The sequence below is a fragment of the Columba livia genome, chromosome 2, assembly GCF_036013475.1.
Source record: "Columba livia isolate bColLiv1 breed racing homer chromosome 2, bColLiv1.pat.W.v2, whole genome shotgun sequence".
NCBI classification, from domain to species: Eukaryota; Metazoa; Chordata; class Aves; order Columbiformes; family Columbidae; genus Columba; species Columba livia.
The window spans coordinates 111,308,003-111,330,605 of NC_088603.1; the positions used below are offsets into that span (position 1 = coordinate 111,308,003).

The 22,603-nt window shown below is 36.5% G+C and overlaps 1 protein-coding gene across 2 annotated transcripts in view; it reads right to left on the minus strand.

Annotated features, from left to right (window-relative positions):
* The window catches only part of SMCHD1 (structural maintenance of chromosomes flexible hinge domain containing 1), an 82,547-nt gene that overhangs the window by 9,865 nt on the left and 50,079 nt on the right, over positions 1-22,603 (minus strand). For both annotated transcript variants that reach the window (XM_065053255.1, XM_065053254.1), the window contains exons 29-40: positions 22,030-22,197; positions 20,133-20,258; positions 16,694-16,773; positions 15,057-15,214; positions 11,932-12,047; positions 11,473-11,534; positions 8,271-8,358; positions 7,721-7,852; positions 6,363-6,515; positions 2,306-2,432; positions 2,021-2,140; positions 545-630 (exon numbers count right to left, since the gene is read on the minus strand). In XM_065053255.1, the coding sequence (XP_064909327.1) occupies positions 545-630; positions 2,021-2,140; positions 2,306-2,432; positions 6,363-6,515; positions 7,721-7,852; positions 8,271-8,358; positions 11,473-11,534; positions 11,932-12,047; positions 15,057-15,214; positions 16,694-16,773; positions 20,133-20,258; positions 22,030-22,197 (1,416 nt within the window). The remainder of the gene's footprint in view (positions 1-544; positions 631-2,020; positions 2,141-2,305; positions 2,433-6,362; positions 6,516-7,720; positions 7,853-8,270; positions 8,359-11,472; positions 11,535-11,931; positions 12,048-15,056; positions 15,215-16,693; positions 16,774-20,132; positions 20,259-22,029; positions 22,198-22,603) is intronic.

The window sequence follows — 22,603 nt, forward strand, 5'->3', positions numbered from 1 at the left end:
TTGCCCTGAATCTTTCAAACTTCCTTTTACCACAACTTCAGCAGTAACAAATGAAATTCTAACTCTCTGAAAATAAGTGTTTTCCTTTGGTTTACTTTTGTCAGAATACATCCCGTGTATATTGATCAGCCTGCAAAACCCCATTATTAAAACTAGCAGTACCAGTAACACAACTGGTAGCCTTAGCAGAAAGGCAAAACCAAGCCCGGGATATAAAAGAGAAGTTTTTTGTATTTCTCTACCAGTTTGAGAGATAGTTATATTAGCAGAACAGAAAAACAAACAAACATACAAACTAAACCAAAGCCAACCAAACAACAACAACTCCCAATAAAACAACACACCAAACCCCCAAACAAACAAAAAAATTGAGTTTGGCAACGATACAGAAATCTTCCTCATGGTTTACATTTTTAGGATTTCAGTAACAGGTGCTTGTTTATATACCAGTGTGTTTCAATAATGTTATATAATGATATCAATTTAATATTAAGATCAGATGTATGTTTAAGATGTATGGAGTCTAGTAAGAAAGAAGCCATACTGTGTTTGTCTGTGGTAATTCAATTTGGTGTTTTTTCAGTTCACTCTTCAGGTGAGTTTCTCTTGTTTCAGCCTGTTTAACCTGACCTGAAACCAGTAAAATCAACAGAGAGTAAGGAAATGTTAGAAAGCAATGGCACGCTTCTTACAGAATTTCTCACAACTTCTCAGAATTACGCCACCCACAGCTGATCCAATCTAGTTCTCAATTTCAGCACAGAATATCACGATCTGTCCACAAAGATCTCAAGATTTGTCCAGCTTCTAAGCAATTTCAGCAGCTGCCATATCCTTCAGCTTCAGGAAGCAATAGAGCTACTCCTAACATCAGTCTGAGAATGTTCTTTTCTGTTTCCAACCTAAATTATTTTTTCAAATGGTTCCCCTACAGGCAAAATAGCAAGAGGGAAGGGAAAAGTGGTTGGTGGCACTACCCTCTTTTGTCTCTTACATGGGACACCACTTTCCGGACACTATTTCCTCAACTTTCATATCTGAACTGAAACAATTTTGAAAACAAACAAGAAAACAAGTGAGTTGCTTTCCACTCTATTCAAACAGGTTTATATTTGGAAATATTATTTACGCATGAAGTATAATGCTGTGCTCTAGCTTGCTCTCCAGAGATGTGCAATAATCTGCAAATATGAAACAAAACTTGCCTTTCACACTGGAATTCGGAAATTTGCATCCATAATGGAAACATACAGTAAGCAAGTAACAGAAACATAGGCCTGTACTAAAATCACAAGAAACAGCAGCATCTTCTAATCCAGCATGCTTTATTTACACTGAGTGAATACTTAAAACAAAAATTCAAAATGCATCAATTAGAACAAACCTTCTGATAAACAGACAGGATGACTCAAGCAAAAAAATAATGCAAAGAAAACATTTCCTTCATCTCTCCCATTTCCATAAAAAACTGCCCTCACTCTGCTCTGTTGTTTAACACACTATAAAGGATCATGTTTGCTGAAAAACATAATGAATAGCTACACAACACTTCTGAATAACGTACACAGCATCAAATGTTGGGGCCAAGTAACATTTTGAAAATGCAAACCAAACTTTTTAAGAGAGAATTATCTACAGCTCACTCCCTAAAATTGTTTTTAGGCAACTGTTTTATTTCCAGATAGATGAGCATTCCCACATCCGTTGCAAAGATGGCAGTGCAAGGCAGTCATGGAAAAAGGAGAATCAGATCATTAACTTCAATGTTTTATTCCTCCTTTTGACAGTTCTGACCTAATACACTCTACCTCAAATCAAGACCCTTTATAGATAGGCCCATCCAAATAACTAGATGCTTCCCTGCTAATGCTAACATACATTCCCTTCTGCTTCCCTCTAATTACTGTATCTCATGATTTCAACAGCAATTTTTATCCCTCTCTCATATTCTCAAAATGACTACAGGAAAAAAAAAAGTTTAATTTCCAGGAAATTTATTTATATATTTGATCAAACTTACGTTTCAATTCAGTTGTAAGCTGATTAGTAGTATCAAGCCAATTTCTGTAAACACCTATGGACTGAGATAATTGGTCTCTCTCCTTTGTAAGTGCTGCCATCTGCTGCTGCTTCTTGAAATCTACAGAAATAAATAGACATTTTCAGAAGAAAATACAACATATTTAGTTGGTTTAAACATCAGGAAAAATCTACTAAGCTATTACACAGTTCTGAAGAAAAATAATGGACCTAAAAATAGTTGGCTCTAAGGAACAGCAAGCATTTGAGAGTAACTGAAACATACCATTGTAAAACATAAATGACAGACGGTATGGTTCCAAAGGTTTTTTCAAACCTAGCAGATCTGGCTCAAATACAAGAACATATTCAGTGCTATCTCTTCCAGGACTATTTTCAGCCAGCACTAGATTCTAATAAAAAACAAAACAAAACAAAAACACAACAACCAAACAAATATACGTAAGTTTATGTTCACACTTGAGGTAACACAAAATAAAATAAACATTCTTCAAATACTAAATCTTACAAGTTACTTACGTATCTATACAATATTACTACAGATTTAAGTACTGGCTTGGAAATGCCTTTTATATGTAACAAAAAGAAGTAAAATACAAAGATTTAGCAGTAACTATTTCATTATTTAGCAATTAAGATTGTCATTTTACCTGTTTAAAGAGTCTTATTATTTTTGGATATATGTTACATTTAAGAGACGTGCTTAGAAAAAAGCATTCTCCGCACTGTCCCACAAGCAGGATTTCCTCAGATGTACTTCATTCAGTGTGGGAACAAATGCAAACAGAACATTAAAAAGAAACACCCAATCCATAAACACAGAGAAGGAAAAACAAACTATTCCCAGTGCTGAGTTAAAGTTACTGCTGTTACCATGGAAGTAGACAGCAGGTCCCAAATGAATGAACAACACATATCCAAACATTAACATGAAGATCCCATTTCTTATCAATTCGTTATTGAAAAGGCAAACTAAATCCTTCCCCTTTCTTTACATACACAGAAGTATTATAAAACCATAAAGAATGGTAAACAGAAATAAAATTAGTATAGGTAATATCTAAATGTGCTGTTACTTTGGGAAAGGTATCATGCATAAAATGAATAATGCTTATAAAACTCATACTGTTTCCACCTTTAACATGTAGAAATTGCTACTCAACTGGCCAAATCAAGAGAGAGGTGGTTGCAGCCTAAAAGAAGAGATAGATATATAACCTTCAAAGATGGTCTTCATGGCTTTCAAAAATATTGCAGCTACATATTTAATCAAAAGTCTGTAGTGGAAATATCTTTTCCTTAGAAAATTTATGCTAATAAAAACACAAACATTTTTCCTTCATTAAACAAGTCTAGCATTCCTGAACCTCAGTGTAAGGGTAAACACATCAGATTATGAGCTTCATTACATTGATGCTAATTGCACACAATTATATTTATTAACAAGACTGAACAATTTCAAGATACTTGCAAAAACACTAGTGTGTCCCTTCGCCTCCTCATTACTAGTCATAGGAAAAGTACATTGCATCACAACCAACAAACCCTTTACACATGAGTTTTGTGAGCTGTCTGAAGTCAGAGAACTCACTATAAACGAGACAACTGAAAACTTCCCGAAGAGGGGAAGACATATGTAAATCCACTGAAACGGAATTACTCCTGATGGAAGACTAGGGAACATAAGGTACTGTCAAAAGCACAGGGATCTCATCAGATCACAGTAATAAGAAAGCAGAAAAATGCAAACCTCACCGACCCAACAAACCAGGAATATATACATAAAAAGCAAAAGCATATGCTTACAAAAAAAAAAAAAATCCAAAACAAATCAAACAAAAAAAATCTCAAATATGCCACCCCCATTACATAGGTTGTTAGCTTAGTCACTGAAGAAAATGCAGAGTATTTAGGTCACAATGGCTCAACAACACATTACTAGCACATGGAGATTAAAAAAAAAGTTATTTCTGCATTTGTCCTCTCTGAGGTGTCTGAGAAACTACCCAGTAATTTTATCTGAACTGTCAGAGTCCACTCTCTGGGGGTTATTACTTCCCTCAACAGCATGAAGTTTAAACATCTGTTGAAATTTCTACCATAAGTGTCAAAGACAAGATTTGTAGAGAAAAGTAGTATTTTATTAGACCTGTGGATATAACTGACCCTTTACCTACACTTTTGCACGTTTTCCCACCCCACCTACTTGAGAAAAATGAGTTCACAAACCAGCTAATTTATTACTCCTGAAACATGGTTGAGGAACAAGAGAAACCCAGAGTGCATCATAAATCAATTGGTGTATTCATTTTATCTGATACCTCTATTCAGTCGATGCATTTTATTTTTCTAGCTTCTCATACACATTTTGTGACTTTCCCATATGGATCAGAGCAGATCAGAGTTTGACAGATTGTTCAGTGAAAATATCACAGTATCACAGTATGTTTGGGATTGGAAGGGACCTCAAAAGATCATCTAGTCCAATCCCCCTGCTGGAGCAGGAACGCCTAAGTGAGGTCACACAGGAACATGTCCAGGTGGGTTTTGAATGTCTCCAGAGAAGGAGACTCCACAACCTCCCTGGGCAGCCTGTTCCAGTGCTCTGTCACCCTCACTGAGAAGTTTTTTCTCAAATTAAAGCAGAACCTCTTGTGTTCCAGCTTGACCCCATTACCCCTTGTCCTATCATTGTTTGCCACCGAGAAGAGCCTGGCTCCATCCTCATGGCACTCACCCTTTATATATCTATAAACATTAATGAGGTCACCCCTCAGTCTCCTCCAAACTAAAGAGACCCAGCTCCCTCAGCCTTTCCTCATAAGGGAGATGCTCCACTCCATCATCTTTGTTGCCCTACGCTGGACCCTCTCCAGCAGTTCCCTGTCCTTCTTGAACTGACGGGCCCAGAATTGGACACCAATTGATTTATGAGAATGTGTATCACTAAGTTTCATCTATGTAGTTCCATAAAAGGAGCTGATGTACTGAATAAAATATATTACAAAGAAGTGTCTGCGTTGGATCTGTGGATTTTAGTGATTCTACTGGGGTTCTGTTGTGGTGATTTCCAAGATGTACTGGGAGATTTTGTATTTATTGCTATAAGGCAGTGTCTTCCTCCACCTGGCACACACTGATACTGGTCTGCTGGGAAGCCGCTTTCAACGAATGAGTTAGAAAATGTCGCTGACAAAATTTCATTAAAAAGCTGCATCCTCCCTTCAGCACACCTAAGTGTGTGAAGATTTCCATAGATTTCAGGATAGTAAAACATGTAACAACCAGAGGAACCAAATGAAGTAAGGGTATACTTCTGCTCTGCAATTCTTATATGATACTTCAGCAACTTAAAAAGAAATATATATATATATATGTATACATCTCTCTCACATGAGCAGTCGTATTCACAAAAGTTCTGTGTAGGCTTTTAAGAGAGATATTGTGATCACCACACTCAGAACAAATGTGCAGCTCTACGCTCAGCTGGGTTTTTTTGGTGTGTTTTGAACAGTTTCTGGTTTTGTGCATGTGCACTTTCTAGCTCCTGTCTTTTACATTATACTTTGTAACAACTGTTACAAATGGAACTCATAGGTATCAAAAATTCAATCCTCATTTGTTGAAGAGAAAGGGACTATGATGACCTGACTAGAATATGCAGTACTCTCAGAGGCATGCATCCTACTACAGTCGGAGATTCAAACCGAAATAAAGCAAGCATTTTTAACAGTCAAGAGCACTAATGGCTGAAATAAAGCATAAAGTGCCAGTTTTATCTTTAATTCTTCAAATGAGGACAGGATGCCTTTCTGCAAAGTATATATAAGCCCAGTTAGCTTGACAAAATGTAAAGAGAACTTGGTAAAATTTAATTACATACAGATGAAGAGGTCAGACTAAATAATCTTAAGATATTACAGCCAGATAGTACTATAAATAAAAATATAAAATACAGCTAATATTAATAGTTTAACTACAAATTAGTGAAGTGTTATTTAGATGTGAAATTCAAATGAGGATAAGACTTATCCTGGATCCCCCTGTATGTCCCAGTCATTAACTGAGTTTTTGAATGCACTTGTAAACTTCCCTTGCTTGACAAGGATAACCAGTTTAAAGAATGCCATTTTCTTTGGGTTTTTTGAAAATCAGCAACCAAACAGAGAAGAAATAATTTGTGTTTATCAGTAAGGGAAGGCTGCAATATATGCTAACCATCCAAAACACACAATGAGGTGTAAGACCAACTTTGAAACTGCAGGAAAATAGGCCTCATTGGATTCATTACTCATGGAGCTGTGTATTTCAGTCAGACTTACAATTGCAGCTGATCCTCTGTCAAATGGAAACTCAAGTGTACTGACTTTCCCCTGAAACTGTGGGATCTCTATAACATCATCTTCACATGGGCTCTTAATTTTTGCTATTATTTTGCCAACTAGATCAATTCCAGTGTGGTTGTTGTATTTGTCCTGTGATTAAAAAGACAAAAAAGTTAGTTTGTAACATGAAACAAATAAAATAATCCATTTATGCATTGCATTGTGTTTGTGTGGCAAGGTGCTGGCAGCGGGGGGGTTGCAGGGGTGCTGTCTGTGAGGAGAACCTGGAGCTGCTCTGTGCCGGACACAGTCAGCTCCAACCAACCCACTGCAGGGAACAACTGAGCCCCTCCGACAAATTGGGGGTTCCTCTGGGAAAATATATTTAAGAAAGGGAAAAAAATGCACAGGCAGAGGAGAAGAGAGGGAAGGAAAAAAAAAAGATAAGAGAAACAGCAAGGTGTGAGGAGGAGGAGGGTTGGGAGGCATTCCAGGTGCCAGAGCAGGGATTTCCCTTCAGCCTGCAGGGAAACCATGGTGGAGCATGGATTTCACTGCAGCCCATGAAGGACCATAGCGGAGCAGATCTCCACACAGCAGCCTGTGGAGGACTGCACACCTGTTAAGAGAGCTCATGCTGGAGCAGTTCATGAAGGACTGTGGCCAACTGAGGGACCCACACTAGAGCAGGAAAACTGTGAAGAGGAAGGAGCAGCACAGTGGAGCTGTTATTGGTCTGGCCATGACCCCCATTCCCCATCCCCCTGCACCACGTGGGAGAGGTAGAGGAGTCTGAAGCAAAGCTGAGATTGGGAAAGGGTGGGGTGGAAGGTGTTGCTTTAATTTTTTGGTCTTTTTTTCCCCAATACTCAAACCTATTTTAAGTGGCAATAAATTACTGTTTCATAAGCTGAGTCTGTTTTGCCCATGGCAGTAACTGGTAAATGATCTCCCTGCATGCTTGTGAACATTCAGAGTTCATGAAACATTTTTTGTAACACAAGATATCTAAGAGAAACCATGTCCTGCAAAAAAAATCATGGAGAGAAACATCTGCTGTGTATACAAGTGTTTTCCCACTAGAATCTATTCTTGAAACATATTTTTACTGTGGCAATGACAAACGGTTTCTGTTGAGATGCCAGACAGCAAGAATTACACATTTTAGTTTTGGTCATCTGTATGTAAATAAAACAAGTTACACCTGTCATATACTGGAAATCACTGATTTACATCTTTTTTTTGTGAAGTTAATCTGCAAAGAGATAGCAGTAATGACTTACAGCAAAATTCGACATATTTTTAACAGTGTTACATATTTCCCTAATTATGATTTTGTATTAAAGTATAGTTACCATTACATGGAGGCGTAAATCCTTGACCAGTGTACGGCTAGTAAGAGTTCGAACATTGGAAACTGCTGGAGTAGCTGGTAAATAATCAGGTAACAAGCACACAGGGTCATTAGGTACAACTTCAACTATAATCTAGCAGAAAAAGGAGGAAGAATAAAATAAAACAAAATAAAATAAAGACTGACATAATTCACTGAAATTCACCTGCACACATGGGTTGCTCAAAAACACTGAAAAAAATGCATGGGAAATCTGCTGGCAATCTTGAAACAGATTAGCATGACCATAAAACAGTTCTACAAGGTTGCAAATTATGCAGCTTTGTTATTCTACGAAAATTCTGCTTAGTAATAGCAAATGAAAACATACTTCGATAATCAACAGTTTGAAATCAGTAACTACCAAAAAAAAAAAAAAAAAGGTTTTTTTTGCAAACCTTGCAAGTTGAAGTATTAGCTTTCTGAATCTAGAAAGTATCATAATATTCTCCAAGATGATTCTGTGTTACACGTTCTTGGCTACACATAATTAATTAATTATAGATTCAAACCTGGTCACTGCTGAGCATATTTGTCTTATCCATTGCAAAGGTAAACTGGATACAGTAAGTTCCCACTCTCTCTGGAATCATTTTATCCCTAAAAAAAATCAAAACCATACACCCAAGCAAAAGTGAGTCAATATTAAAGTGACAAGTACACAAGCAGTTCAAATTCTGAGTAGTCCTCCAAACTAGTTAGAGAATCCTGTTAAGGCATGATGTATTTTAGTACTCCTTCATAATATTCCTCCTTTAGTAAGAATACCATGGAAGTTTCTAAAGAACTAGAATTAGGCTTTTTGAAGCTTAGACCAGGAAAGTCTCCTGCAAGAGTTTGTCTCTACTAGCTGGCAGTAACTTTGCAGAGTTGTTCAGAAATCTGCACATCTACCTCATTTCACTTGCCGCTCAATGAATTTTCATAAAGCTACTGAAACAGTGCATAGACATGTTTAAATCTGCAACAACAACAAATTTTCTCCAAATTTAATAATTTGGCTTGAATTCACATGAAATCTGAGTAGCTACTTCCTTCTCTTACTCAGAAGGTGTACAAAGTTGGGTAACTTGGACAAGTGGTGAAGGCTGAATATAGTGAAAGATAAAGGAGTTTTCATTCTACCTTACAGTGTTCCAGAGTGCACACCACTGGCAAAGAACTCCCATAAAACATAAATGGAAGACAAGATGCCTGTGCTTCTGCTGCTATAAAAAGAACTTCACCTACTAAGGAAGGCCACAGGGCACCTAGAAGATCGCTGCAGTGTTTAATTCAAGGGATAGCACTGACTTATGAATGCTTAGGAAGTTTAGAGAAGATGGAGTCTCTAACAAAGATTTCAGACATTTCTCCAAGAGGATGACTTGTGGCACTCTTGAACTGGTTAATGAGATTATTTTTACAACGTACAGCATTTTATCTGTTTTGCCAGTAACATTAAAAAAATTGTTTATTCTTATTTTGTTTGAGAAGGAGTAAGATGCAAGATTCCCTGGAATGCTTAACTTGTAAAACAAAACCCCAAAGCTTTACCCATTTCTAGAACAGGCCATGGCTTTTCCTCTTTGTATTTCATATAGAGTAGGAACAATTCTACCTTGTTTTCTGCATTTTATCTAGGGTAAGATTTAAGGCAGCATCCGTCTTGTCAGGATGCATTAAAAAACAGAGTTTGGAACAATCTGTTAAGGATCTTGTGGCTGAACAACATCTAATCAGACATATGCTCTAGAAAAAGAAGAAATTGCAAAATTGTTATGGAAGCTGTAAGACTGTGTAATAGCATCCATGCTACCAATTGACATTAAATAGATGAAAACCATTTGTGACTGTGCCAAGGACAGGAAAACTTGAGAGAAACCAGCTGGTAGACAGTGATGCTACGGACAGTGGTGCCAATGAGCAATACATACTTTCCTACAAGGGCTGCTAATGGGTAATCTCTACCTACTGTCTGTTTTTCAAATTTTTCTAAAAGGTTGGGAGCTTTAATTCTGGACATTTGTGGACAGCTAGTAAACTACAGGTACTAATGTCAAGGTTGTCATAATTGCATATTCAACTCTATATAGGTTCATTTATATTACACTGACCACCATAGTCCATTTCATAGGAGAACATTTATTAGTATGGGTACACATTGGCACATACATTCCAGTTTTCTTTTCTGGAGGTACAAGTATATGATGCAGAGTGCCTTGTTTTGATAATGTTTTAGGGAGTTCCTATGTTGTAACTACACCTATAACTAAGAGTTTCTCAGAATGACCAAAGTCACAGAAACGCACCTCATACTTGGTGCATGTCTGCAGTGATCCTCAGTTTCTGGAGAAGTTCACTCCATACACTTGGACTAGCCACACAGAAACCTCAGCTCTGTTAAAAGCAAAACTGCACCCTTATTTGGGAGTCTCCTTTAGCTACAGCTGCCAAAATCAGCCTTAGAAAGCCTTGGAACCTCAAGTGCCTTCAAAGACAAGACAGATCTCTATAATTATACAAAAAGCCATTCTCAAATAGCTTTTTGAGTTAGTTGTAATCTCTTCAATGAAAGCGCCTTTATATACAAATACATTATGTTGCTGTACATGGCCTGAGAGGCTAAAAAGACTAAATAAACAAAGGTCTTATCAACTGCCTTCCCAGATGGGATTGTTTTTTGGCTGGATATGACAGAAGGAATTATAGATAATGATACATTTGCATTGCATATCAAGCTGGGTCAGAACGCTGGATTTGAGCCTCAGCTAACTTGCCTCCTGGGAAAAAAGGTGTTGAGGACTTAATGTTACATCAAGGTCTTCAACACACATAGATTCCCAAGGATTACAAATTGGGTCCCTGGCTTCCTGAACTCTTATTTTGTGCCTCCAAAGGGAGGAGAGCCACAGCTGAGAGGCAAGTTAGAAAACTTCATATCACCTCTTAATGTGTTGCCACTCAGATGCTCCTGGAATCTTGACACAGCTGAGCTGCAGAAGCCTCTGTTCCTCTGATGCAGGAACCAGCATCAGCTGTGGAATAGTGGTATCTGCTGCATTAAGCTGATCCTAAAGTCTACTTTCTAAAAGAAAGAGTGCTCCTAGGAGTTTAGAGATTGAATTAAAAGCCAGAAACACAAGTATTTAACTGATCTCATAGCATGCCTGCCAGGAACAGAGGTAAGAAGAATTTGACAGTGAGGCACAAGCTTATGATGAACTCTAGTTCTGCTGCCTGTCATCAAAGACACCATCTCTGAATAAGTAACCTTAGAGGAAAGACCACTAAACTGACAGGGCCAAAAGTCATGATTCAGGATTAAGACACAGATACACAAGGTATTAAATCAGAGTTAAGTCCACTTCGTCCAGCCTGCAATTCTACAGCGGTTGAATGTAACATTGAAAAGAAATAAGGAATGTTACTAGACAAGTGACAACCAGATGATACAGTCCCTTCATTGCTAGCATTTCTAATCATATATTCCAGTATATTTTCTTGGATGCTTCTCTACTCTCAGATTAAACAAATGTCAATTGTATCTAGTGAAGAATTTGATCCTCATGTTCACTGCATTTTGCTAATATCTTTTACCATTTCATAGCACTGTATCATACTAATTCTATAGCAGATTGTTATTATCAAAACCTAAACCTCTTGTTTCTATTTTGAACTATGTATTTCATACAGTAAGTTGCACCAGTAACTATAAAATAAATTATGCTATACCTGAAGTAGAAGAAGCCATCTTCCTTGTCATCCTTCACTTTACTACAGCTAAATGTTGTAGCCTGAAAAGATGCAAAAAATGTAATGCAGTATACTGAAAGTTAAAGTATTTTACTTTAATATGCTATCAAGTCTCAATGATTTACAGTACTGATAGTGTACAGTATTTCAATGAGATCACCTATACTTTAGGTGCTTGGAGTCTTGTATTTGCAATATTTAGCGTGGCAACTTTAAATAGTCTCTGTGCTATTAGTTAGCTTCTGCACAGAAGTAGCAATTTTGTCCTTAATGTAGTCTTGACATTTGAACAGTTTGACAATTTGTAACAGGACAGATATCAATTAACAAATATGACTGATATATAATACTCGTTATTTAAAATCTAGAACAGAACGTCGATCCAAGTTAAATGAAGGCAAGTTTCTACTACAAATGTTTGTCCTATGCCAGACTTACATCAATCACTGTCCTAGTTTCGCTGCTCTGTGCTTCCCACATTTTCATAGAAATCCTTGCTGGATTAATATTTTTAATAATGTTGTCATCTTCAGAAAGAACACTAACCACAAAATCTGTAGAATGAAAGACAACAGTTTTTCAAGGTTATTTTTATTGACAATTAAGAAGACTAAACTCTTCCTCCACAAGTGCTTTAGCCATTGAACTACTGGATAGAAAGGCGCAGTAGTCGGAAAGGAACTGCACCAACACCCCTACCCTATTCCCCATCTATTAGCCACACTGCAATAAAAAGAAGGACTTGTGCTATGAATCCGAAACTGAGTTTCTCTAGTTCTTACAGATTAATATCACATACTTTAGTCTGGTGGAAGTTGGATATACGTACATGTCTCACTCCTCCATTTGCCGTTGACTGGTTTTGTAGTCAAAATACTTGCCATTTCATATCTTGATCTGAAAAAAATAGCTTTTCCTAGCTATTCCACAGAAAGTTTAGTGGCCTGAAGGAAATGGAAGCCAAACTAGAAAAAAACTACCCTTCTTCTAGTTGAAAATGTGAACTAAGCACTTTGACCCTATGGCTACAAGTGGATTTCAAGCATATAATTGAAGCTACACTTCTCATGGAGAATTTTGCTCTTTAAGGAAGGACTGTGGTTTGATGTGTATGAAAAATTCAGGCAGGACTTCCTCCAAGAGTTCAGTGCTGGTCCTCAGATGTACCCAAGTTCACCAGTAAATCCAATAATTAGGATGTTAATTAAATAGGAGGCAGTTACTAAGGAATTTAATGTCTAATTTATATCAAAATTGAATGTCATATATACGTTATCTCCTGAAGAAGCTGTTTAATTCTCTTTCTCTCTCAAAATCTGGTTGATTTATACTACACACTACATTTGAAAAAGGCATGGAGGTTGGAATGAGACGATCTTTACAAGTCCCTTCTAACCCAAACCACTTTGTGAGTCTATAATTCTGTAGTATGCTTCCTCTATGCAAAACTAAACTAACTGTGAATTTAGTCAAGTTCTTAACACTATATGGAGTATTTTAAAGAACAAAAACCTCATTCCATAAAAACGATGGCTCACCAGGTTATGACAGTATAATTATTATCTTTGAATATGAACCTTCTTTGGTCAAGAAACAAGCCCCCCCAGAACTCACACTTCTGAGAGGTATTCTGCTTTCTAACTCCTAATACTATAAATAAATCTTTATCATCCTAATTTTTAAACAGAAGCTGCAGGTATTTCCTACAGGCTTGGGATACAACAAATGGATTTTTATGAAGCAGATTTTCTGATTTTTTGGTCAACTTTGAGAGAAGTTTATCACTTGTGAATCTACAAGTATTCACATAGTAGTACAGAGAATAGGTGGGCAAAATTCAGATGCTTGCACTGAAATCACACTGTGAAACTAAAAACACTCCTTAGGTAGACAACATTTTTGGTACTAAGTCCACCTAAAGGCAAGGAAAAGACTGAAGCATAGGAAGGACAGTGTCTTGTAAGAGCTTACTTAAGGAACTTGCCAAAAGCTGTCTAAGATACCAAGTACCCTATATCAGCAGGTCCACTCACATTCACATAGTTGTCAAGTCCTTCAAACATATTTGCAAGGCACTACCTTCCTGTACAAAAGCCATGTAGTACCCAGATTGCTCCCATTTCTACATTTATCCATACGCTGGCTTATATTATTTATATTCCTTCTAACAAATGCCCAGAGCTGAAAACATATCTTCTGATTAAAAGTTTCCCTGATCTCTCCTGAAACTTTTTGAAAAATGTATCAGATTTGTCACCTTTATTTAGTCCTTTCAAATAAAGGGCAAATTAAATAGCATTAGCATATCAGAGTCAGTAATGTAGCAATTCAATGCCTAATTTAATTTATAATTCTTAAGTGAATAACATTCAATACAGGAAAATTGTTAGTATTTACTTCATCAGATAGATCTAGAAGTCAACTACTAAAGATTCAAATGTGGCTTTTAATTTTTTTTTTTTTTTTTAAACCAAAGATGGGATCAAAGGGGCAAAAAAAATAGTTTGGAAATTACTCTCCTTCACAGGTACCACTAACAAAATACAGCAGGTTTCCCAAGTCTCAAATGTTTGCTTTGATTTGTTTTTTATTTCAATAAATTGTTACTAAGTATCTTCTTCCTAGTCTTAATATGCTATTACATTTAAATGGACAGAATCCACTTGGTTTCTCCCTAATGTATTTAGACAGGACTTAGGCTTTCTGAAAAAAACCTTTGTATAATGGTTTCATAGTGCAAATTGCACTATTGCAAATTAAAGAGGAAAATTTTCTGGAAGAAGGGCTACTAAATTTGGATTCTTCACTGGCAAATGCAAGAACCATATCTCCCACGTTTATCATAAAGAAGACTTTTATGTCCTGAATTAACTGAGTTAGTATAGGTCTCTTATTCATGCAAAAGTTTCCTTATAGGAAAAAGTAGGGTTTCAAATTCTATTTTCCTTTTAGCAAGAGATATTTCCTCATTGTCATAATTTTATTTTCTTTATGTTTTCTTTATTGTGAATACTACTGGGATATAAATCATGAGATGGATTTTCTTCTTTTATGACTCAGTCTTAATTATAAAGTAAAGATCATCGTTTTGTGAGAAAATACAGGAAGAGAGAAGAATATTGTGTACTGTCCCTTGCATGCTTCTAATCACTTTTTGGTTCCTCTTGGCTCACAGTCAGCCTATAGTTTTATAGGTACCTTCTTTATTACTATTCCACAAAAAAAAAAAAAAAAAAGGGGGAGGGAAAAATGTATGAACTAGCTCATGAAGATAAAAATCAGAAATATGGTACTTCACTGAATACAGAGAAGAGATTCTGTAATTTTACCATTTATATACAGATAAAGCAAACAATTTGGAGAAAATTATTAAGAGGCTTTCCAAAGATGATGTACATATATCTCTCTAAATGTTACAGAAGCACCTGAGATATGCCTGTTACAAACTGAGACAAAACAGACCAAGTAAAAAAAAATACACCAGGAGAACCAGAAAATAGTTCTTCACAGGTTTACAAGGCTTGTGAGTGATTGGTTTCCACCAATAAAATCCTTATACTTACCAGGGAAGGTACTTCCTGCTGGAAAAGAAGCATCTTTGTCATATTTAACATTCAAGAAAATGGGTTTCTCAGGATCAGGCAGGACATTCAATGTGATTATAGGACAATCTAATGCAGTCTTGTTGTACAAGGCTTTAAGCTGTAAAGTGTGTTCTCCTCTGAAATATACATAAATCATAAAACCTGTTATAAAATCTCTTCTGAAAATAGAATTTTCAATAGACTTCAAGGCTGAATCATGTACATGAAAGCATGATAAAAAAATTCTCTAAGTTATCAGTAGTAAAGAGAAGTATAAAGCATTAATGTAAAGTTAGACGAGTAAAATAAATTTAAGATATTCTCAAGATATTAGCTTATTTAATTTTGCTTTAATATTTAATTAGCTTAATCATGTTTCATTGCCTGTCTGTAAGACAGCAGCAACCACAGCTGTAAGTTGCAAAAGACAGTAAGGTGGAAAAGCAAGTACAGCTAATTAAAATGCTGTCTGAGGAGCATTCTGCTTTGACAGATTCCAAAGAGTTAATCTGTGTACAGCTCACATCTGGCAAGTGCACTACAAGTATGTAATGACTTTATTGCTATTATTGCTATAGAATAACTCTTTTTTCTTTTTTTTTTTTCAGTATTAAAAACTTGAAATTTAAGTTTTCAAACATAGCTGGCAATATGATATTGAACCGCATAGAGGCTGTACTCCCCAGCCAGTTTTGATTATGCTATAAATAGTGTGTTGTCACCACTGAGCACACCTGTTTCTAATGCAGGCATTCTAGATTCACTGAGCATCATCAATATAATTTAAAATAGAATTTCTTCCAAATGCAAAATAATATTATGGGTCAAATCCTGCAGATATGAATGCAAAAGTATTAATTGCTGTGAAATACTTCAGAACTTTCAGCACAAGCACATACTGCTAGCTTCTAAACTACTTAACGCCAGCCTAGTCTTGCAAGAAAAGCTCACGGATACAGTGAGCAGGTGGCAGAACTGCAAATGTGAAGAGGATATAGAAATAATTAATTAGAAAAGTCAGATGAGATGTGAGCCTACAGGTAGCCAGGGTGACTGACATGAAAGCAGAAGCCACAGGACACACATCTGCAGGAAATGAGACTTCATTAGTTCTATTTCAAAAAAGAAAAAATACAAATATATTTAAAATTATTTTGACACTTCATCTACTTCTTTAAAACAAGGCTAGCACCAAGAGGAAGTGGGTTTTCAACACTACTAAAATGTGTTCCTATTTTGAAAGCATAGTGTCTGGATCTGGTCACCCAAAGGCTGTAATTTCAAATATTTTAAGTGGTTTATGACACTACTTTCACTAGGTACAGGTTGACAATTATAAGCTATGTTTCACCATGACCAGAAAAAAACAGGATTCAGAAAACTGAATCAGCAGCTTCTCAGAAGATCAAAAGCAGCAGCTATTGAATTTGATCTAGTTAAGCAGTTAATTCCTCAAAGCTCACTATCTGGTTTTCCACCAACATATAAATAATAAATATTTAACCTTAGCTCTAGATTCATTCTTGGTAGGTACATTATGAAACGTGCAGCTTAAATACAACTAGCATGCGACAGTTCAGAATTCAGGTTTTTTCAATATAGTTTTGACTACTTACCTAGGTGCATGAATACTAATAACTCCAAGGTTAGCCCTACCATTTTCATCTGTTTTGTGTTGATGGTTTGAAGGAACAATCTGCAAAAAAAAATTTTTTTTATTATTTCAGTGACACAGAAGTAGTATCAAGTCTTGGAATAAAATCTATACCTCATTTGCCTGCATGCTCTTTCCATCTGAGCAATAGCTTGTTTTTATTTTTGCACTCTAAATTAAGGGAAGATACACTGTTATGAATTCAATATTAACAGATTTCAGAATTTTCTGTGCCAGTTCTTGAAGACAACCACTTAAGTGAAGCACAACATTTTTGTTCATTAACATATTTGAGTATTTTCTTCATTTTATTTCTTTAATTGCTACTGATACTAACATGTCATCCATAGCACATATTAATCTGAGTATATTTGCAGATTCTAAAACCTTCTACAAACTATTTCCTTTTACAGCATTTCTCCAGTCTGCAGAGAGATTCCCGGGTAGTAAAAAATAAAGAATGATACAACTGGAGAAAAAACAACTAAATCATCTGTCTCAAATGTAATGACAAACAAGAATGAAACTCTATACTGGAAGAAAGGGCATTTAATCAAACGCTAATAATGATAACTTCTTGTCAGTGTTATTTTAGGATAATAACACAAATGCCTTATACATCTCCTGTTAGCACATTAATTAGGTCTGATTCTAAATTCTCTGAAGTCAATGGAAACTCTACTATTGACTTAAAGGAACAGTCGCTGAATCCCACTGTCAGAAAACAACTTCCTTTTAACTCAAGGTGTTCAAGGTGTGTTTTCAATGTGCACTCTGCATTTGCTGCACTTATTTCCCTGGCACCGAAAGTGAAATGTTACAATTGGCAGTACTATTAGGCCATACATTCACACATTAAATGGCAGAGATGTTATCACTTCACTTTCCTCATCAACTGTAACTTTTTGAAACTACAGACTCTGGCCTAGTAGATAAAGAACGTCTCTTTAATTGAACCAGGTGTGTATCTTAAATACACTCCTGAAGTAAGCAGAAGCCATTTTTTCTGCAAATTTGTGTGCATGCTGCCTTAGCCTTACCTAAGAGATAGCTTGTCGTGTATCACAAGAACCTTAGATAGTAGCTTTAAAGTTTGGAGGACAGCAAAGGAAGCCAAAGATACATTCTGAATTCTTCTGTAATTAACTCCTCTCCAATAAGGGAAATAAAATTTTTCATTGATGATAAAATGCAGCAACGTGATGTAAATGTTTGTCATTATCTGAATAGTGTTTGACATTAAATTGCTTTCTATTTTCTATTTCAGCATAAATTTCAGTGCCCACTTACACAAAACCAATGTTTTTAGAATATCTGAAGTGGGCAAACTTCTTCCCAAATTATTTTCTTTCCCAAGTCTCATGTCAGTAAGTTAAAAGAATTAAACTACTTTAAGGAAAGAAAAAACAAAAAAAAGTGAAAGCTGATTCGTAACAGATCAGCTATGGGAGCGTGATTTTATACTACCATGTCAATATAGCAAAGCAATGACAAAAACTGTATGCCTAATGGTTTAAATGGAAGGCAGCATTATGAAGATATACTAAGGAAATTGCCAGACATTTCATGAACTCTTTTGAAGAGTATACTCCACTCAACAAAATAAATCTGTATTTGAAATTACTGTACATCACAGAATGTAAAGTTTTAATTTTTACAAGAACCAGTGATTTGTGCATTTCCACTACTGAGCTGCACACAATAGTTCAGTGTGTTTCTGTTCAGTCACGCTAATGTGGTTTTGGACCTGTAAGACAGAGAATAGAGTATGCAAAATGCATGCTGGTACTGCAGAATATCAGGCTTAGGAAACTTAGAGGATGGGATGCGAAATTTGTACAGACAGCTTATCTGAGAAGGCCAGTTCCCAGAAGCTTCTCATTTTCTTTGGGAGACTATGCATACAACCTATTTGAAATGCCCAGGCAAGACAGTTATATAAGGGGTTCTCAAGATACTCCTGAAGACTGATTCAATGTCTATTCAGCAAACATGCAGCTAGTTGCTCTGCTTATGTATGAAAGTAATTCTTAGAAACGATATAGGTGTTAAGCTGTGGGAGAGTGCAGTAATAAACACCTTATAACTATAATACACCTTGGCTTTCAAAACACTGTCTCCTGGACATATCCCACTTTGATAGAAAGCATGCAGACTTTCTAAGTCATGCTGCTGGAGGAATGCATAATTTCTGAAAAGACACAGCATGCCATCACCACATTTCTTTGATCAGGCAGCACAACGACACAGTGTTACTGTCAAGGTTGTGTGTTCGCTCAAGAATAACATAACTAGAAGCCCTGAGGAGCTGCAGTTGCCATCATAGAGGCAGTTATTTCGGGGAAACAAACAAAAGAAAATGCCAAACTATGAGGCAGGCTTCTATGACAAGAGATTCAAAAGAGCCAGAAGAAAAATGTTCAAGATATAATGAAATTTCTTCCAAAAAAATCCAGTAAAAGTAAGTAATAGTAGCATAGTTAAATGGTGGAAAGGTGAGGCTGTGGCACAGTTCTTGAGGGATAAGCAAAAGGGAGTTCTTGGCTGCTGTGTGTTCAGAGAGAAGAGGGACATAAATGCATGGCAAGCAGCAATAAAAAGGGAATAGGACAAGCACTGCATGAAAAAATGTCATGTCCAGAGGTGGATGAATTGTATACCCTGTATTGATAATGTACACATTCAGTACAACAGTCTCTGCACGGACAAGAACATTTGACAGTTTGACATATTGTTCCAATAACAAGAACAAAAAATTTTAATGAATGGAGTACACTGTCAAACTGCTTTTTTCATACAGACCAATGCACAGACCACCTAGCACTCATACCTGCCTCATGGAAAAGACAGTAACCACTTGAATTTGGGTTAAATTTGCAGCCTCTTTGCTTTTCACAGGGATAATGAAGGAAGGAGAAAACCTGCTGACTACCTTTACATACAGATGATAAGTCTGTATGTATGAGAAGTGATTCAGGAAACACAATCAAAGAACAACCAGATAAAAATGATTTGGTTGCTGGTTCGGACCATATAATCATCATTATTATGACTCAGTAAATTACTGCAGATAAAGAAGGGGACAGGGAGTGTGGCATGCTGGCAGAATTTGGAAAAAAATTCAAAAGAAGATCCAGGGTGTATACTAATTACACTTGCACACTGTACTATATGAATTTCGTTATAATGATTGTTATAATGGAATGGAGCTGAGCAATCTGTCCTGGGAATTGTTTACATTAGTCATTGTCACTACTGTTATATGAGATTAATTATTTTTTATGCCCTTACAATACTGTATTCATTTTTCAAAAAAAAATATTGAAAATGAAGAAGATAATGTCAATATGACAACAAAAATTCATGTTAAATAAAGTTCACATAATAAGGCCTATGCTTACCTTTAAGTTGTTACTCTTTGTAATGCTGATTTTGACATTAGGTTCAGGAGATGGATTTCCCCACTGATCACACACCTGAACAATAAGGGGCTTCTGCAATTCTCTACCATTAATCACTGCAACAGGCTGGAAGAGATAAAATTGCATTATACTATTCTGCTCTAGGTATATCAAACATCCATGGCAGGTCAAGAATCTGCAGAGCAAAAGAGTCCGCTTTTTCCATGCTATTTGTCTCCCATAACAGCTAGACCATGACAGAGCTGTAAAACTCCAGGAAGGTATTTCCAGAGTTTTCCTATTTACATTCTCTTGTTATTCTGAAATGCACTACTTGAACTGAATTGCCTGTGTTACTCATGTTGATGTGACTAAAAGGATGGACATGCTTCTGAAGAGGCTTATGAAACAGTCTCCTTGTTGCAGAGGAGCAAATCTGTTAGGGATTGGAAGGGACCTCAAAAGATCATCTAGTCCAATCCCCCCGCTGGAGCAGGAACGCCTAGATGAGGTCGCACAGGAACATGTCCAGGCGGGTTTTGAATATCTCCAGCAAAGGAGACTCCACAACCTCTCTGGGCAGCCTGTTCCAGTGCTCTGTTACTCTCACTGTGAAGAAGTTTCTTCTCAAATTTAAGTGGAACCTCTTGTGTTCCAGTTTGAACCCATTACCCCTTGTCCTACCATTGGCTGTCACCGAGAAGAGCCTGGCTCCATCCTCGTGACACTCACTCTTTATATATCTATAAACATTAACAAGGTTACCCCTCAGTCTCCAGTTCTCCAAGCTAAAGAGACCCAGCTCCCTCAGCCTTTCCTCATGAGGGAGATGCTCCACTCCCTTAATCATCTTTGTTGCCCTGCGCTGAACCATCTCCAGCAGTTCCCCATCCTTCTTGAAGTGAGGGGTCCAGAACTGGAATGGCCTAAAACTTTTAACTTCTGATATAACTTAACAGCCTTCTAGAGAATAAAAATAGTTAGACACTCCCTGAACCTTCTGTTTCACATTTTTCTTCAGTAACTTCCTTCTCCATTTTCCCAACACCAAAAATCTTTATGCCTGTTCTCCACTCAGAGATTCCTTTTACCTGCTTCCACTCTCCTATCCTGTTTTCTGCTGCAACTTCAGCACTATTGTTTGAAGAGACAAAGTAAACATTGAGAAATAATTTAAAAACCCAGCAAATGAATGGATGGTAGCAAAAGTCTCCCTCCTTTTTATTTTATGTAATTACTGTACTCTCTTCCATGCTTTCTGTCTGTAAACACTTGTAAGTAAATGTGTGACTGCCTTTCTAGGTCCTAAACATCAAAAAACCCAATAAGAGATAAAGGAGAGACATGCTCCTGTGTGACCTCATCTAGGTGTTCCTGCTCTGGCAGGGGGATTGGACTAGATGGTCTTCTGAGGTCCCTCCCAATCCCAAACATACTGCGATACTACCATTAAGGACTGTATCTTTGGCAAATAGCAGTGGAAGATAGCTGTTAGGATCCAGCCTGCAGTTAAAAAATACCTCATCTGTAGAAGGGCAAATGTGACAGAATAAACAGTTTAAGAGATATTAAGGAATACGGTGTTGTAAACACGCGCATGAGTTAGACAACTCAAAAATAAGCTTACTTTTAAATAACTAATGTAGTTATTTTATGAAAAATTATTCAATTCTACAGTTTCATTTAAAATACATCTAACTTTGCTTGTGTTATGTTGTCCGGTATAGAATAAAAATATGTCTCTAGCGCTGTCATATTCTACAATTTTTAGAAATATGAATACTAAGAAATCAGGGTTTTCAGCATTGCATCCTGTGCTCCATAAAGCTTTGGTAATAAAAGACCTGCTGACTAGTGACTCCAATGTTTTTTCCCAAACCAAAACTGTTAACCTTACCTTTTCTAACTCTGGCCAATCCACAAACTGCAATTTAGCAGGCGATCCTGCAGTTAAATTTAATCTGAGAAAGTCAGAAAATTCACGCCAAGCGAGGCACAATTGTTTGCTTCCAAGTGAACAAGGTTTAAACCGAATACCTTTTACTCTCATTGTTAGAGTACTTTCCTATTGAGAAATAAAAAGAAGATTTTATCAAGAACAAATAAAATGAAGTATAATTTATTCATTTTTTTCAATATGGTATTTTAATATTTATGCCCATTAGACACTATTTGCTGCTTCTACAGTGAGACAGTGGATTAAAAATTAAACTACAAGTTTTCACTTTTGTGAAATTTAAATGCACTGGTTGTGTAAGAAGTGATCAATTTCAAACTCAAGCATTTCTCAGGAACCTGTTTTTCAATGTGTAAGAGTTACATACAACTTAGTTATATTCGACATATTTTAAAAGGTATAGAACACGTTTTTAATTGAACTATAGCAGACAGTATCATTAGTCCATTCTACAAGTTTCTTCAACAGGTCATAAAATCAACTGTACCACCATAAACAAACAAGACGAAAAAAA